Source organism: Podarcis tiliguerta, assembly GCF_965153285.1.
Source record: "Podarcis tiliguerta genome assembly, chromosome: 10".
NCBI classification, from domain to species: Eukaryota; Metazoa; Chordata; class Lepidosauria; order Squamata; family Lacertidae; genus Podarcis; species Podarcis tiliguerta.
In genome coordinates, this window is record NC_139543.1 from 3,891,507 (window position 1) to 3,910,832 (window position 19,326).

Genomic DNA, 19,326 nt, shown 5'->3' on the forward strand with positions numbered 1-19,326 from the left:
GCACAATATCAGTATCTTTGACCCAACCAAATACTATGAAAATCTATATGGTGAAACTCTGTTCACCTAGTAATAACCAGTGCTTGCTACTATTAAGATGTGGGCAATTAGGTCAGGATCCAAAGTGCTGTGCAGGTTATGCAAAGCATTTGATTTAGCATGCCCAGGGAGGTGTGTTTTTTTAATAGCTGACCCTCTGACATTTGACAAGCTGCTTCTGATACTCTGCTCAATTTCAAAAATAATTTGCCACGGGGTATAGGGACACGGATTGTCATTCACAGCTCATGGAACTAAAGTAAGATTGATTAGATCCAGGCTTTAATCTTCAGGTAAAAGGACTGCATAGTGGTCTGCCTTGCATTTGTCCAGAGAGAGACAAACAGAAATTGATTAATTTCACAGTTGCCATCAAGCAAATATAATTCTATAGGCACACGAACTGTGTGGTTTTCAAAGTATGTTGCTAGCTTGTGTGAATGTTTTATTTCTAGTTGCAAATCAGGTCTTTTAATGGTTTTACTACTTTCCTAGCATGCACACTAATTTTGGAAATGGAATAGTTGATCTGAAGCAGTGATTTAAACTGGGGCTTTTTTCTTGATCATCTCAGATCGATATGGCTACAGACCTATTTTCACTTTGCAGTTCAAAGGGACACACTTTAGAAATGCATAAGATTATGCTGTAAATTAAATTTACTGAATTTAATTGATCCTAGCCCATGTAAAAAGTAATTTAAAATGAAATCAAAATCCACTTCTGTGTTCATGAGCAATCCCACCCCTTTCATTTCATCTACTTACACTTAAAATTTTACACTCATGGAACTATTTTATTTCCTATCATGAATGGGATATTTTTGTTCCCAAATAAGGTAATTCTATAGCTATTTTTCGTTGAAAGTTCAATAAGATGTCCCGTCCCCCCATTTTTTAAAAAAACAGCATAAAATGTAAAATTAATATTGTTTTATGCATATATCTGCTTTTGGTGCAAAAATGGTAGAATATATTTTCCCCCCATTTAATCTGTAGGAGGAGGAAAAAAAGCAGAAATAGACTGCTTTGGAGGCTGGAACCTTTTTCTGCTGAATAATTTTGCTCTGCCTTTATAAGCAATAGCGACAGCTAGAACTGAATTGGTACGCACAGCAAGCGATGCTCATTAACTTGAGCTCTCTTAGCTGTTAGGAATGTGGTAACCAAAGCCAATCTGCGGCTTCCCTGTTTCATATTCATGACACTTTCCTCTCTAATGGTTGATTGACAGCTTTAGTAGACGTTGTCCGATGTCTTCACATCAAGTGTGTGACCTCAATTCACCCGCCGTTTGCTCTCCTGTGTCAGCTGAGCCTATTGTGAGCGTCCATTATTCACACTCTATATTGTGTTATGATGAATTGTCCTCTCGGGAGCTTTCGGACGTCTTAATCCCAGTCGGAAAAGAGCCCTATGCAATAAATAAGTGACAAGTGCCTCTGCTAAATGTGAGCAGATGAGCAAATGTGGGTTTTTGACAACTAATGAAAAGAAGCCAGTTCTTGGAACAGCTTCCATGTCTCGTTTCAATTTGCACTCGATACCTTTTCTCTGATAAGCTGTTTGAATTGAAAGGATGGGCGAGTCATGGTAACTTTTTATTTCCTTTGTTTGTACACTAACAAGCAATATATATTATTTTCAGATATCAGTTGCTAACAGAGCAATCCTGTACTCACGTTTTGCCAAGACCGGATGTATGCTAGCAGAATGATCATTGTATCCTATGCATGCTCAGCCTAGGAGAGGAGTGTGTGTGTATGTACAGCTAATTGTTGCCCATGGTAGAGACAGCATCACTTGTTGACTGGCTGTCTATCACAGAAGGAGGACGCGGGTGGCGCTGTGGTCTAAACCACTGAGTCTATTGGGCTTGCCGATCAGAAGGTTGGCAGTTCGAATCCGCATGGCGAAGTGAGCTTCCGTTGATCTGTCCCAACTTCTGCCCACCTAGCAGTTCAAAATAGGTACAGCTATGGCGGGAAGGGAAACGATAATTCTCTGACTTCTGTCATGGTGTCCCGTTGTGCCAGAAGTGGTTTAGTCATGCTGGCCCCATGATCCGGAAAGCTGTCCGCGGACAAACCCCGGTTCTCTCGACCTGAAGCGAGATGAATGCCACACCCCATAGTTGCCTTTGATTGGACTTAACCATCCAGGGGTCTTTTAACTTTAGCATTTTACCTGTCCCAGAATTCGCATGGGCAAGGAGATTGCCTGGTATGCGTAGGTTGGCAACTCCAAGGCTAACAGCTAGTGGGTGCTGCTGGAGAAGGGTTGGCCTGCACTGGACAAGTTTGTGTAAAGGTCTGGAGAATATACAAACTTTTTTGTCATTAAAAAGTGACAGGCGGTCCAGCCCCCTTTTCATCAGAAGTTGCCTCCCTTTCATAGACATCCCACGTTTTACTACAATTTTTATATGTCTTGATGAACATTTTCTATTAAAGAAGTTTTGTTTTCTTAAAAAAAAAAAAAGGTTTGTTTTAGCATATCATGAAACCTGTGTATGCGACCGTCTTGTTGCCATTGCTCTGATGAAGAGAGTTTCAAGTCTCCATGACCTCCTAAATGTTTGGGATTGTACCACTGGAGGTAGATGTATGAAGAGCCTCTCTGTAGATATAGTCCCATCAATGTGGGCTAGAGTTTGAAATTTCTTCAGAGGGTCTAGTCCTTTTGAGGTGGGCCTCACCAATAGAATACAGTGGTACCTCAGGTTAAGTACTTAATTCGTTCTGGAGGTCTGTTCTTAACCTGAAACTGTTCTTAACCTGAAGCACCACTTTAGCTAATGGGGTCTCCTGCTGCCGCTGCGCCACCGGAGTACGATTTCTGTTCTCATCCTGAAGCAAAGTTCTTAACCTGAAGCACTATTTCTTGGTTAGCGGAGTCCGTAGCCTGAAGCGTATGTAACCTGAAGCGTATATAACCTGAGGTACCACTGTAGCCCTAATCCCAAGCCATGGGCACCTTGAACAGGCCTTTCCTCCACACACTCAGCCAATGAGCTCCTCAGAAGACAGTGGCATGCCTCTGGGGTGGGGTATGTGAGAGCGGGCCCTGGGGCATTCACCTCAATCCGTGCCTATGGCATCCTGTGTCGAGCCTTTGCAGTTTACTGCTGGCCTAGTCCCTCCAGCAAATGAAGAAGATAAACACCACTGAAGATCTTTGTGAAAACTATTTAAGTGTATGGGCTGTATTTCTTAGACAGATGAAGCAGCTGCCTGAGGCTTTTAGTTTCATTATTACAAATGTGTGATGAATTCCTGGGAACTTTAAGAAACCTAAAGTACATTAATGATACACCACCAAACAACTCAGCCTCTACTTCAGCCGTCAGCAATGCAGAAGAAGGTTTCTCAAGCACTAATAATTGTTGTTTAGTCGTTTAGTCGTGTTCGGGACCCCATGGACCACAGCACACCAGGCCCTCCTATCTTCCACTGCCTACCGCAGTTTGGTCAAGCTCATGCTGGTAGCTTTGAGAACACTGTCCAACCATATCGTCCTCTGTTGTCCCCTTTTCCTTGTGCCCTCAATCTTTCCCAACATCAGGGTCTTTTCCAGGGAGTCTTCTCTTCTCATGAGGTGGCCAAAGTATTGGAGCCTCAGCTTCAGGATCTGTCCTTCCAGTGAGCACTCAGGGCTGATTTCCTTAAGAATGGAGAGGTTTGATCTTCTTGCAGTCCATGGGACTCTCAAGAGTCTCCTCCAGCACCATAATTCAAAAGCATCAATTCTTCGCCGATCAGCCTTCTTTATGGTCCAGCTCTCACTTCCATGCATCGCTACCGAGAAAACCATGGCTTTAACTATACGGCTTTAACTTTAACTATACAAGCACTAATAAAGGTAACATATTTTAGGAGTCAATGATGCCAGTCTCTATCTATGAAGAAATGGCCCCTATAGGTGTTCCAGGAGTGTGTATTATGTTGGATGGGGCAACCAATGAGAGTGATTATGTTCGTTATATATACAGTAGTTAAACAATTGTCTGTTTTTGTTGTTGTTAGACGAAATCTACAGATTCAAACTGCTGCCTTTGTGTGATGGCTTCCTTACTGAAAAAGGGAAGTTTTGGAGGAGTGGAACTCCTTTTTAGAGAAGTGTCTAAGTGAACAAAACTTGTAACTAAAAACCAAGTTAAAGCATAGTTTATATACGGGGTTGCCTACAGCCTGCATAAACTGGCCAAGATTCACTTTAAAAGAATCAAGACAATTGTTTCTGATACTGATTTACAGTGGCAAGCAGATTTAGCAGATTCCTAGAGAAACATAATGACTATACATTTATTCTAACAGTAGTGGATATCTTATCCAAATTTGCTTAGAGTGTACCTTTGAAAGACAAAAAGAGGGCAGAGCTGTTCAGGGCCTTTAGAGTTGTTGTCAAGGACCTCAGAAATCACAAACAGATTGTGGAAAATAGCTTTTAAATAAGAAAGTGACTCAGTTGTTAAAACAGCACGGGAGTCATCATCTTTTGGCCCATAATGAAGTCAAGCTGGCGATAGTGGAGAGGTTTAACTAGACTTGTAAACCCCTGGATGTGGTGATACCTACAAACTGTGTACTGGAATCATCAAATTATAGAATTGGAAAGAACTACAAGGATCATGTAGTCCAACCCCCGGCAATGCAGGAGTCTTTTGCTCAATGTGGGGCTTGAATACATGACCCTAAGATTGGCATATCAGTGTGCTGCCTGAACTTGAAAAAGTTACAACCATAGCTTTGACAGAACCATACAAGCCAGGCCTGTGAATGCTAATCCTCCTAATACCTTCAAGATGTGGAGAACCATGACAGAGGCTTATCTGAGAGGGCAGAGCTGTGATTTATTTTAAAAATCTAGTTTGGCCCCCTGAACCTGGAAATCTGGGGAGAAATTCAAATGAGAAAAAAATGTCACAAGCACTCTTACATGTGCACTGAAGCAAACCTCAATTAAACACAACCTGAAGTTTTGAAAACTCAAGGAGAAATCGGTGAATGTTGACAATTGCCTTAGAAACGTGTCACATTTACATAGAAACTTTTTTTTTTTTTGAAAAAAGCTAGTAGATTGTCATGTAAGCCCTCATTTCCCAAAGGTAAGCCTTAAGGTTTAAAGCAGCACTTGAGCATTTCTTGCATAGACTTCTTTATCATGTTTAAGCCATGGCCAGCGTGTCAGACCTTGCCAGAAAAGCAACTTCTTCTTTTCTGAACTGTCATCCTCTCTGCCTTAATTAAGTGACAAACCAACACTTCTTGAAATAAAAAGTGGTAGGTGTCTTGTGTCACACTTCACATCCGAGGCTTAGATTGACAATGTAAAGTCAGGATGTCATTCAGCGCTATGCTGGCATTATAATTTAGACAGCTTGAGTACAAATTTTGAAGGGAAAGCAGATGAAAATTATCCTCCGTAATAGTGGCTGGAAAAGTTTTCATTTTTCTCCCAGCCAAGAAGATCCATCTTCCCCATCCATGCTAATGGAGAGCTGCTTTGTAGTTATGACCATGTCATTTCAAACCTGTAGTCTGATTTATATGTGATGGGACTGTGAGTAAATTGTTTACCAAAATTAACATCCCACATGTACCCTGTTCACCTACAAATCAACTTACCTGCATGTGGCTTTTCCACTGAAATAACTCTGTCCATGTGTACAGAGGATGAGAACACAAGAAGAGTCTGCTGGACTAGGCCAATGGTATCCTGTCCTCAATGGGACACAGGTGGCACTGTGGGTTAAACCACAGAGCCTAGGACTTGCCGATCCGAAGGTCGGCGGTTCGAATCCCTGTGACGGGGTGAGCTCCTGTTGCTCGGTCCCAGCTCCTGCCAACCTAGCAGTTCGAAAGCACCCCCGGGTGCAAGTAGATAAATAGGTACCGCTCCGGCGGGAAGGTAAACGGTGTTTCCGTGCACTGCTCTGGTTTTCCAGAAGTGGCTTAGTCATGCTGGCCACATGACCCGGAATTTGTACGCCGGCTCCCTCGGCCAATAAAGCGAGATGAGCACCGCAACCCCAGAGTCAGTCACGACTGGGTCCCTTTACCTTTACCTATCCTGTCCTCACAGATTGTTGTAGGAAACCGACAAGCAGGACTCTTCCTGTGGGTTCCAGCAACTCCTGTCCAGAAGTATTACTGCCTCCTCCTGTGGAGTCACAGCATGGACGTTTGATTGATCCTCTTTTAAAGCCTCTCTTAAAGTTTGTGGTCATCACTGCCTCCTGTGGGAGTGAAACCCACAGTTTAACTATGCACTGGTGTGGAGAATCTTCCAACACTTAAGCTTCCAACATTCAACTTCACTAGATGTCCACGAGTTCTAGTGTCTCTTTGAAAGGCTGTCTGGTCCAAATATGGTTTAAAGCTAAAGGACCATGGACAGCAGGAGCTTTGCAGTTTCTCACCAAAGGAATCCAGGATAGAAAACACCAAAGTGGCTAAGCAATTTTTTAAAAAGTATTTAAATATTTAAATGCAATAAAAGTGCATCTAACAAGGAAACTGAAAAATATCTTTATGTATGCGACAACGGTGGCAAGAGTCTTAATAGCACAAGGATGGAAGAACGAGGAAATCCCGACTAAAGAACTATGGCAAGAAAAATTGATCGACTATGCAGAATTGGCAAAATTGACACACAAACTACATGACAAGGATAACTGATTTTAAAGATGAATGGGAACCCTTTACAAAATATTTAAAGAAACAACAAAATGAACTGGACTCCTTGGCAGGCTTTGAATAAACATTCACAAACCTTTTATTGATAACATTTGGATAGTTAAATTAAGGATCTGTACAGTTTTGTAACATGCAGAAAATAACATATGTTGATAAACCAGAGAGAGGAGCTGAGGGAAGTCCGGGGTGTGTGTGTGTGTGTGTGATATGTTTTTTGATAAAATGTTATGTTGAAATTACTATTTTTTTTAATAAAAAAATGCATCTAAAATGTTTTCAAAAAACTATGTAAAACAGTCATATTCCCTTGTAGCTAATTAATTCAAGGTTTCCAGGAACAGTGTCTGCCTGTTTTCAAATGCCTGTGAGTTGTATCGTATTACAGTGAGGGTATGGTACCCAGCTGGAGTAGACCCATTGCAATCAGTGAGTTTAAGTGAGGTGTGATTAATGTAAATCCATTGGTTTCAGTGACTCTACTCTGAGTATGAATTATTATTTCTAAACTTGAATCTAGAATTTATAAATTAATACATGGACATTTTATGCAAATCTGTACCTATTTTTTTACTAGGGAGGGGGCTGATTTGTAAGTTGCTTCCCTGATTGCACTGGGGTCTGGGAAGGGTGAGCAGTCTGCTGGTGGTAAGAGAGGCAAGGAACAACTGGTGATCTTGCTAAATCAGAGCGTGCTCAAAACAGTGTCAAGACATAGATGACAAAGGTGATGGAAAGCTTATAACATTGCGCTGTGGGAATCTTTCAGCATCCTGGTATGGTGCTGTTGGTCCAGATGATGCTGATGGTTTCTCTTTATAAATGGGAGGTGTGAGAGACTCACAAAACAAAGTAGCACCAGAAGTGGCACAAAGTGTTGTGTTTTGTGTGTGCAAGCGAGATTTTGATGCTTTGTGGTTTTCTTGTAAGTTAGAAGGTGGTAATTTTAACTTTCCTTTATATGCAGAGAAGTGGGAGACATCCTAATTAAACACCTTTGCTGGAAATCAGCAGTGAAAAATCCAGGCTGTTGAGTTCAGTTATCAAAGCTTTAAGCATTACAAAAACCCATTTAGAACTAATAGAACAAGCAACTCTTCAGAAATCTCTTTTCGGGATCCAGGGTATCACAGTTTTGCTATTGAAAAGAGTTTGAGAGGGAAGAGGAAAAAATAGGGCAAAGTGTTGGCTGTAGGCCTCTGGCCAAAGGAGTCTTGAGCTACTAAAACACCTAGGATAAATATGTTTTGACCCTAGATGCTAAATTTCAACCATGGGAATTAATTGGAATTAGTATTAGTAGGATAAGTATTGGAATTATTCTACTCAGCGTGTGTATGGATGGGAAGCATGATGTTGAAATGGAAAACTTAGGATTCTGCAAGGCACATGCTGTGAGCAGTAGCTTCTCATAGACTTTTCTTGATATCTAGACAAATGTTCCTCTCCGTTCCAATATAAGCTTACGGAGGAACAGCACTACATTAACCAGAGATTTGTGGCATGTTGGTTACAGTTGGGTATGTCAAAGCAATATCAAACTTCTATTCAGTATGATTATATTTAATGCTGGAGTCCGGGAACATAAGTGTGTTTATTTGGATGTGTTGGATGTGTTGGGTGAAGTTAAGAAGCTAGCCTAGAAATTTATGTGTGCAAACATCAAGCTGCCATTCTAAATAGAATATCATCAATTAAATTTACAGAAAGTTAATGAAGTTTAGTCCTTACTAGATGGCCACGTTTTCTGCATTGGTGATGGAATGCCAAAATGTGCTATTGTTCTGTTTAGCAATTAATCTCCTTTGTACAGAAGAATCCTTTTATACTAAAACAATTTATTCCTAGTGTACACAATTACAGATTGGCAGACATTCAGAAAGGAGAGCTAATTGGTAAACCTGACTTTTTATTAGTATGGGGAGAGAGTGTTCAAATCTTGATACAGAAACGAGGCACAAGGTATTGTTTACTTTTATCTAATAAATCAAGCTGGGTTGCAAAAAGGACTGTAATTTGCCAGCTGTGGAACTTTCAATTTACACTCTCTGGAATCAAATGCTATGCGAGTCATTTTTTTGTTTTTGCAGGCTGCATCTGAATTTGTTTGGAGTCTTAAACAATCAGCTGAACATACCTTTGATGTATTAAGAGGCAATGAAACTTGATTGGTATCTAGTCTGCTTCTGTACATGGCAATAGTTTCTTGTCCGGTTAAGATTTCTGCGGAATTGTTTACCTTGAAAAAAGTGGGACAGTCAAAGAGTAGATCCTTTTAGAATGAGACTTCAGAAGCGTTCAGGTGATATATTTCTTTGATACCCAAATGTAATGATATATTCAAGGGGACTGCATCTTTAAAAATGTTGAAAATCAGATAAATGATTTAAATGGAGAATAAGTAAGTATGACTTAAGTATAAGTATAAGTAAGTAGATTGCGGTCGTTCTATAATTCCTCTCCGACAGACTCTGGAGTTGGGGGTATCATCTGGTGTTCCTTCTCTGTGAGGCGGAGACTCTCTGCTTTTAGATTATAGCTGGTGAGGTGTTGCAGCTGGTGAGATGTTTTCGGTAATAGGCAACCGGCAATAAAACAATAAAATAGGCCAATAAAGTAAAACAATAAGGGGGCTACAATTAAAACTAGTTGGCTGCGAAAAAGAATTTAAAACATTTAAAGCCAAGCTATAGGGTCAGAGATCCGCTAGAAGCTGCTGCCATCTTAACCGGAACTAGCTTACTCCAGTAAAACAAAAAAATTAATTAAAAGAGAAAATTGTCACACACATATATATATACACCATATTTTCATTCCAAATTCTTCTTTTTCAACTTCCTTCATCCTGTACACAGTTTTCTATTTCCTCCTTCTAAACTGTCTCTTTTTTGAATTATTTTTACGATTTCCCCAAATTGTAACCTAAGAACCATAAATCTTCTTGCAGAAGTTAATCAGAACAAGACCAGGTATTTATCGGGGACACTGCTTTTTAAAATATTCTCTACATTTCCCCCATTCTTTCTGGAACTTTTGTTTGGGCTGCTCCCTATTTACTGCCAACATTCACTCAGATGTGCAATATGGAAGTGATGATACTGTCATGCCTTACAGGGCTGTTGTAAGGATTAGAAATAAATATTAGTGAAGAGCATTTCACACTTTGAAATGTGTTACATAAATATAAATTATATTTGATATTAATTGTTCCATGCATTGAATCTTCCTGAGAAAACAAATGTGCCCTCATGTTTAAAGGCTGTGAATTATTGCAGCATAAATGTGACATTTTTAAAAAAGAGAGTCTTGGAAATGAGCAGAATAAATTGTATGTTAAAAGAAGTAACAGTGTTCTCCAACTGGATAAGCTGTTCTCGCAAGATTTTACTGCTGGTTGTCAGGACAAATTTGCAAAGCTATTTCTTACTCTCTTTCCACTCATTTTTCTTCATATTTTAGCTACAGCACTCTCTTATCGTAAATTCACATCTGAAACATTTCCCGGTACTATCAGGTTGTCATAGCGTTGTGGCTGTTCTATCAAGCTCTCAATTTCTGCAGCTCCTGACAGTCGGGGGGAGGATGAGGGGTTAATGGACCATCTGACACTAACAAAAATGGGTGAATGGTTGGTAAACTCCAGGTTTCATTCCTTGAAGTAGATAGCCTGCCTTAAATTAACACAGGGTTTTCAATTTGCTGGGGTTCTAGCAAGAGAGCATTTAACTTGTTTCTGGGAACCATGGCTCACTTTCAGTGGAGGGCTTTGCCCTACTTTCGTGATTTAGGCCAGGAAGTCTGCAGTAAATTAAACATATTCTTGGGTTGTTGTTTTGTTTTTCATAGCACGTTAATTACATGTCAGCAGGTTCACACATAGGATCATATAAATAAAGAATTGGGGCGAACCTTAGACGTCATCTAGTCCAACCCTACATTGAAAGGAGGATCTGTGGTGCAGGATTTAAGCACAGCATCCCTGGCCAGGGCTTAAATACCTCTAATGCATAACCCCCAATGGATTAAGCATACAACCATCTGGTCCAGAAGTGGGGATGTGGACCAGAAATGGCTGGGAGTGTGTTCATGTCTCCCTCTACCTTGGGAGGATCATATCATACATATGAACACATAGGTGGCTAGCCTAAATACACTTGTTAATAGCTTGAATAGTTGAGGGTGGCTTCAATAATTATTGGGTGAAGTGTATAGACTCTGTTGATGTTTCATACAGTCAGTTTCCAGGTGCTGCTCCCATAGGCAGTGCCTGGTACACATGGGAGCTACATCCTGGCTATGGTTCCAGTCTAATCCCTCCCTTGTCAACTTGCTCTTTCTTTTGACCTCTTTTCCGCCCTCCCTTTTCAAGCATGTTCTGTCTTATAGCCCCTGTGCTGGAGAGGAAGCATTCACTTATCTACTCTGCAACATTCAGAAATATTTGCAGCACAATAGGCACACAGAAGCCACAATACTTCATTTTAAAAAAAGAAAATCCCTTAGACATTTACAGAGTGTGATGTGATATGCAATATCTTATTCCCTGGAAATTGAATTGGTATATACACTTCTGTTTCATTATGTGTCTTTGGGTATTTTTCTTTCTCAAATACCCTAGGAGAAAATCATATATGGTAATGTGATAAAAACACCAGGAAGAATAAATGTACTGAATTGGGTAAAATATTACAAAGAAATAAGCCTGTGTCAGCACCATTCACGAGGTATTCCAGGTTTCCGTTTGTGAGAGAGAGACTTTTTTTGCTGATAACTTGGCATATGAATATTTACAATCAAATGTGTCAAAGGAAAAAGAGAGCTAATGCCAGTAGTATAATTTTATGTGTCAGTGGGTTGGCACTATTTAAATTCCTTTGAGATTAAGCAGAGACTTCAGTTAAAATATATATATAATGCAAAACATCATATTTGTCATACAATGCTTATTTATGAAATATATTACATTTGCAGAACCACACTTCCCCAAATTGGTGCCCTCAACGTGTTCCGAACTACAACTCGCATCAGCACCAGCCAGCATGGCCAATGGTCCATGGCCAAAGGTCAGAGATAATAGGAGTTGTAGTCCAGAAATCTTGAGGATGCAAAATTGGAGAAGACTGCACAAGACTATAGGATAGCATTAATTGCAATCCTATTTCTTTACCCATAGCCATTGTGGATAAGAACCTTCACTAAAATAATAAAATAACTGGGAAAAGCCTCCATTTCACCTCCATGTCAGGCTAATTAACCCACCCCCTTCCTCAGTGGTCTTTAACTGACATCATGGCTTGTAATTATCATTAGACCACACCCTGATTTCTGCAATTTCTGCAGCCCAAATCCCAGTATACAAAAGGCAATTGTAAAGAGGCATTCCTCAGGGCATTCCTCAGGCATTCCTTTCAGTGAGGGTAATGTCAATTCTGCATGGGGCGGATTATACAAAAATGTAGAATTATGTTATTTATCAGTGAAAAGAAAAGTAATCCCTCGATCTATACTTCCCATCTATGGAAAAGAAGTAACATTTCCCTGTAAGGGCTATTAAGTGGCATAACTGCCTTGCAGAATACGTGGAGAATATAATTATGGAGAACAACTGATTGTATTTTAAAACATAATTACTAGGATCAGAGCAGCAAATGCTGGAAAGTCTTTGTCAAGTAGATTAAATGCACTGGAGATGTTTAGTCTCCTAAGAATCCTTAGGTTGGGAAGAAACCAAAAATTCATCAGAATCATTCCTGACCCTGCAAGTTAATACAATGCATCGTATAAAGATCTGTAGTACACCAAAGGGAGAGAGCAAGAGGCAAGAGCACAGGTGAGCTGGCTTCAGTCTTCCCCTTTGCAACTCTTTAACCACCACCATTGCTAGTTACAATTTTGTAGTAGTTAAGTGGATTTCAGCCAGATTATCAAGGGTGTACACCTCTGTTAAGAGTATACCTATAAATGTACCGTATGAATATGACAAATGTGCACTGGAGATCTGTGACTGGCTGCCACCTCATGTTTCAGTGTAAGATTGGTGATGTACCTGAGTTTGCCTTTTGCAGTGAAGTGTGTTTGATAACGGCATGTGTAAAATGTTCCGCACTGGAGAGTATAACATAACAGTGGAAAAGGGTGATGGAGGTGGCCACATACTGCCCATGCTGCAAATGTGCGTTTAAGACTTTTCAGAAAAGTAACATTAAAAAAAATGAATTAGTAATGTGCACCCGATGTGAGTCATGTTACCTTAGTGCTGCTAACAAATGCAGCATGATTATTTGAGCAAAAATGTTCTTAGTAGGATGGCTTTCAGTCCTAATGTGGCTGGTAACATGCTGGGCAGACACAAAAGCATTTTTGTGACTAAAACTTCATCCACCATGAAATGAGATTCTAGGAAATCTGGTGCCACTCTCATTTCTCATAGTGCACTGCACAGTGTTTTCCTCACATATGTGATCAGTTTGTAGTGTCTCCACACTGTTGGAACAAATTTAATTGCTTTCCAGCATATTTTAATGCTACAGTTTCTATAATTCAGTATTTTCCTAATTGTGCCTCGCACTACTGCTCGTCTGCAGGAATCAGTCATTACGTTCTAATAGTGCATTGGCTGATATTTACTCAGCCTGAGCCCCGTGTTGCTGCATGCTCTCATGAGAAAGAGTCCAGCCCTGAGGACGTGTCTGCAGTGTAACTGCATTAGCTGTACTGGATCAAACCCATAGAATAACCAGAGAGATACCTGGTCTCTAACTTCGCCTCCTCCAAATAATTGGCTCTAGATAGCTTGTACAAAAAGAGAGACAGAGGGAGAAGCTCATCATCCTTTTGAAGTTCAGGTAGCTGGTGTGTTACATCCAAAGTTGGCAATGGGCATTGCAGGCCCTTGGCTCTTAACCCTGACTCCACCTAAACATTAGGAAGAACTTCCTGACAGTAAGAGCTGTTCGACAGTGGAATTTGCTGCCAAGGAGTGTGGTGGAGTCTCCTTCTTTGGAGGTCTTTAAGCAGAGGCTTGACAACCATATGTCAGGAGTGCTCTGATGGTGTTTCCTGCTTGGCAGGGGGTTGGACTCGATGACCCTTGTGGTCTCTTCCAACTCTATGATTCTATGACTCCTTTACCGGCCTTACCTACTTAATGAGGCTCTTAAGCTGTGACTCAACTTGTGAGTCACAAAGTCAAATGTGCCCACCAACAGTGTATGGTGGCATGAAAGGGTGGAGGTTGCAGGAATGAGATACTAGGTTAGCAAGCCATCAGCATTCAGCTTGGTGGACCACAGGTTGTGTGTGCCTAGTCCAGTCCAAGAGAGAGGCTAAGTGCAATGAAACTGGATGTCTAACTTGGCGGAGGAAGATTGTTTACTCCAGAACGATACTTTCCATCATCTTGGAGAGGAAGCAATTTTAACACTGAACTACAATTGACCATGTGTGAGCTGCGGAAATGTAGGGGAACCTCCTTGTGCAAGACAGTGATGTGAGATTTCTGGGAACAGAGCACAACAAAGAGAGGGAATTCTGGCTATTAGATGGATATAAAAAATAGTAATGATGGTTTGAAGTGATAGATTTAATTTTACTGTATTGTTTCAGGCATGTTTTGATATTCCCTTAGCTTCCTTGGGTCACTGGCAGAGGAAGAGGAGTGCGGGGGGGGGAGCGCACCACCCCTGGCAGCGTGATACCCAGGGTGCCATCGTGGCTGCCCCCCACCCGCACTGGGTGCCCTGCCCCTATGGGTGGCATGCCCCACCCCCAGGACGTGCGCCCCACCCCTGGGGTGCATGCCAGCCCCAGCCCCGCCTGCTCTCCACCCCCAGTGCTGGAGCATGAAGCTCCGCCACTGCCTTGGGTATTGCTTGCATAACAGTAATTCCTTAGAATCCTACTTTTTGTCTGTTAGTTTTTAGTCTCGCACTGTAATGACTGTCTGTTTTCACAAAGTATAATAATAGCCTGAAGTATTAAGAGGCTTTCAGATGTGCATACTTCAACTACTTAAAGCGGGTTGTGAGAGCACAAAAGGGCAGATCTTATTGTACTGTATACTATTGTGATACCTTTTAAAAAGGGTCATCATATTAGCTGTCAGAATTGTGTGCTGGTCGAGAAGAGATAAAGAAGTGACTAATAAAACAAAATAAAATGTGAAGATGAATAAGCCTCCTTGGGAGCTGCTCTTTCTAGATCAGATAATTCTTCCTCATGTTTCTTTCCTTCTGATGGCAGCACATCAAAACCTTTTCTCAGATTACTAACACAGAGGCCCATGGGATGCCTGGGCCAGACCTTTCGAGGCACGGCCAGCTTTCAGACTGATGGATGATCCGGCCTTTTCTTTTTGGTGATCTTTCATATCTCTGTAAAATGAACAGAAAGGTTCAGAGGCCGCACAAAGTAAATATCATAATTTATGTGTTTCTTCTATTTCTGTTCGTTTACATTTTATGGTAGATTTTGGCCTACAGAATAAGGGGTTAGCAACTGCACCAGAAAGATTAATAGAAATCCACCACCTTCCCTTTTCCTCACTTGCTGAGTGGGAAGATTGGCTCAAGGGCAAAATAGCTTTTTAAAAGGATAATTGTTTCTGCATTAATAACAGATGACTCATTGAATTGTAGGTTGCTGGAGGAACAGAGATCATAGTTCTAAGATGTGCATGGACATGCAATTCTGACATGCAGGGACATTGATGCTTGCAGTGGTTTTTAAGATTATTGTTAATAAATGATAATCTGCTGAGATGTAAACAGTGTCAGCAGTTATCAATAACAACAACAACAACAATATCAATCATAGAATCATAGAATTGTAGAGTTAGAGGGGACTGCAAGGGTCATGTAGTCCAACCCCCTGCAATGCAGGAATCTCAGCTAAAGCATCCATGACAGAGGGACACCCAGCCTCTGCTTAAAAACTTCCAAGGAAGGAGAGTCCACAACCTCCCAAGCGAGAATGTTCTACAGTTGAAGAGCTACTATAGTGGTACCTCGGGTTAAGTACTTAATTCGTTCCAGAGGTCCGTTCTTAACCTGAAATTATTCTTAACGTGAAGCACCACTTTAGCTAATGGGGCCTCCTGCTGCCGCCACGCTGCCGGAGCACGATTTCTGTTCTCATCCTGAAGCAAAGTTCTTAACCTGAAGCATTATTTCTGGGTTAGCGGAGTCTGCAACCTGAAGCGTATGTAACCTGAAGCGTATGTAACCTGAGGTACCACTGTACTGTCAAAAAGTTACTCCTGATGTTTAGTTGGAATCTCCTTTCTTGTAACTTGAAGCCACTGGTTTTAGTCCCACCCTCCAGAGCAGGAGAAAACAAGCTTGCTCCATCTTCCATTTGGCAGCCCTTGAGATATTTGAAGATGGCTATCATATTTCCACAGCATTCTCCTGATCCACACAGTTTGTAATTCCATCAAAAAATGAAAAAGAAAGGAAGAAAGAAATGGGGACAACATTTGCCCTCCTCCAGTCTGCAGGGACCTTACCTGTTTTCCAAGAATGCCCAAAGATCATAGACAAAGGCTCCAAGATTACACCTGCAAGCTCCTTTAGTACCCTTAGATACAGCTCATCAGGCCCTGGAGATTTGAATTCATTTACAGTAGCTAGGTGTTCCCTTGCTACCTCTTTTCCTATTTTGGGCTGCACCTCCCTCCCTACATCATTTATTCAGTTATCACCAGGTTGGCCAAAGTAGATGTTGAGTAGTTTCACCTTCTTCTGTCACCCAAAAGCATTTTTCCATATTCTCCACACAGAGGGCTGACCACCTGCTGGTTTTTCCTCTTACTTTGGACATAGCCAAGGAAACTTTTATTATTATTTTTAACCACTCTTGCAAGCCTGAACTCATTCTGAACTTTAGTCAGCCTGGCCTTCCCCCTGCAACTGTTGGCTATTCGTGCATACTTCTACTTTCTGATTTCCCCTTTCTTCCATATCTTAACTCTCATCTGTAAGTTTCTTAGGCAGCCACACCAGTTTCCTTAGATGCCTCCCACTTTTCTTTCTTGTTGGAATTGTCTGCATTTTGGCCTTCAATATTTCTCCTTTTAGAAACTCCAATCCATTTTGGACTCACTTCTCTTTGAGTATTTCTGATTCTGACCAAGGGATCTCACCCAGCATCTCTTTAAACTTTTTGAAATTGGCCTTCTTAAAGTCTAGAGTCTAACTACACTCACCTTTCCCTTGCCTCCCTTGAAACCCAGAGGACACAATCACTTCCTTCCCAGTTTCTGAGTACTTCCACTTCATTAACATTATGGACATGCATTTCTGTGTTCTCAACAACTTTGGTAAAATGAATTGCTGTGGATCACTGAATAGAAAAAAGAAGTGGATGAGATTGTTATCTCATATTCAAAAAGAAGTGGATGAGATTATTTGTGTGTTGCAAACAAATCAGATTTTATTGTTTGTACCCTGTCTTTCTGTTGTGATAAAAGAACCCTCCAAGAAAACTAAAAACCTCAATTTAAAATATGATACAATTAAATATAAGGAAGTTGGAATACATAAACAAAGCACAGTGGAGGAAGGGAAAGATTATATAGATGCAAAATACTTATAATAGGATGCTGAAAGTCACATTCATATGATCTTTCAGAAGTGCAATTGATATGGCTCTTGTTCTGTAGAACTTGCTTACAACTGAAGAATATTTATTTAGATTTTAAACTTGTTTGCTCCGCAGATTCTCAGGGCAGGTGCCATCATATTTGTCATAAGATACCTTTGGCCACTAATGTCTGTACATTACAGTTTAAACTGACTTAATAGTAACTGAAGTCCCTGAGGACTGTACTTTGTTGAGAGGAACGTAACTGAGGGGATTCCGCGGGTATACTAATGTACGGTAAGTCTGTAGTGCGCACATGTTCTCAGTGTTGTTGACCAGGTGTTTTATATTGGGAAGATAGCAGGATCCCTTTAATTTGCAATGCACCTTGTTTGAAAATTATTTGACAGCTAAACCTTATTATTTTCATTCCTTTAGCGCCTTGCTGAAGCAGCAGAGAGATTTCAGAAAGAACATCAGTGGCAGGATGAGTTTGCGGTGAGTTTTTCTTCACTCTTTTCTTTCAAATATTGATGGTTCCCATTTTCTAATTTTCCAGTATGCTTTGTACATTTCATCCTTGTTTCAACCTGGCTGCCTCAAGATATGCCATATGTATACAGTTGGATGCTGTTGAGGAAAACTTTGCTAGTTAGTTTTGTAGTTAACAAACAGTGGAGATTGACTCTCAAACATTTGTAATGCCATGATAACTTATTAAAATCAATGTTAAATCTGTGATTTGGAAGTGAGATTTGAGCTGCAATCCCAACCCCACTCATCTGAGAGTAAGCCCCCATTGAATTCAAGAGGACTTATTTCTGATGGTTAGGACTGCGCTGTAAATTAATTTAGATGCCAGCCTAAGAGTAGCTCACACATTCATTATTTCCCTGATTTACTCTTAATACTTCACCAGATGTCATTGAGATATCTTTGAGATATCAAAATCTCTTGCTTCCTAAAATCCTGTTCCAACTCTGGCTACAAAAGGAGCATATGTCCATCATTAGGCACATCAGGATACAATTTTGCTAGTCAAGAGATACATGTTGTGAACCTGTAAGAAAATGATAGACTTCTGTCATTTAATTAGCAACTGACCCAAAATAGAATTCCAACGAGTGGCTCAGAGTTCTTACTTGGAATTGTTTGATTAATGTGATCAATATTATCTCGTGCCTTCTTTAAGGAGTGAAACAAAATTCTAACGTTTGCTGGGGTTCCCATCTGAGCCTGCAGCTATTCTACACCATTGTCCTTGCCGGCATCAGTCTCTTGGTAATATTGCCTGTATATGAAAATTTCAGTGGCAATTCTAGTTTGGTTGGAATTTTCCAACTATAAAGAACTTGGATGGGTGGCTGTCTGACTTGATAAACACTCTCCTGCAGTTTCACTTTATTTTCCTGTGTTTTCAATAAGAAGAAAAGATGGCGGACTTGCACGTTCTGGCACAAGGCACACAGAATTCATCCAATTTCCCTGCCAGGAAAGGTTTGCCAAATCGTACTGAGAAATATAATATTTTATGAATGCATTCAGTGAAAGAAGTTCTAGCGTTAACACAGTATCAGCATGAAACAAAGCATGCAGCTTTCTCTTTTGAACTGGGATGAGGAAATGGTGTATATAGAATATAATAACCTTGACATTAGGTTATGCAATTTAATTTTGAATAAACGTATTAAGCTTCTCATAATTTAATTTGCTCAGTTTTAGCCAGAAGTAATCATTCATTTCTTCTGGCCTACTTTTTAAAGAAAATGTCTGTTCAAATTAGTTTGCACACGGATCTGTCTGCTAAGCGTACCTTTCAGTGTAATTCTTCATTTTTCTAATGGCTGTTTTACGAAATGGAATCAGCTCTGTAGAATGTCTTTTTTGCCATTGGACTTGAGCAAGGAACACTTGTCCTCTGGGTGAAATTGAGCTCATTGGTATATATATAGTACCCAACTTCTTTTGGGGTGATGGAATCCTTGCAGTACAGCATGAGTTACAGACAAAGC

At 40.5% G+C, this 19,326-nt stretch overlaps 1 protein-coding gene across 7 annotated transcripts in view; it reads left to right on the forward strand.

Moving 5' to 3' along the window:
- Positions 1–19,326, forward strand: part of CACNA2D1 (calcium voltage-gated channel auxiliary subunit alpha2delta 1) — a 369,956-nt gene that overhangs the window by 167,000 nt on the left and 183,630 nt on the right. For all 7 annotated transcript variants that reach the window (XR_014502078.1, XR_014502079.1, XM_083399436.1 and 4 more), the window contains exon 4: positions 17,753–17,812. Coding sequence is in view for 5 of the 7 variants with exons in the window: in XM_083399436.1 (XP_083255562.1) it covers positions 17,753–17,812 (60 nt within the window). In the remaining 2 variants the exon portion in view is untranslated. The remainder of the gene's footprint in view (positions 1–17,752; positions 17,813–19,326) is intronic.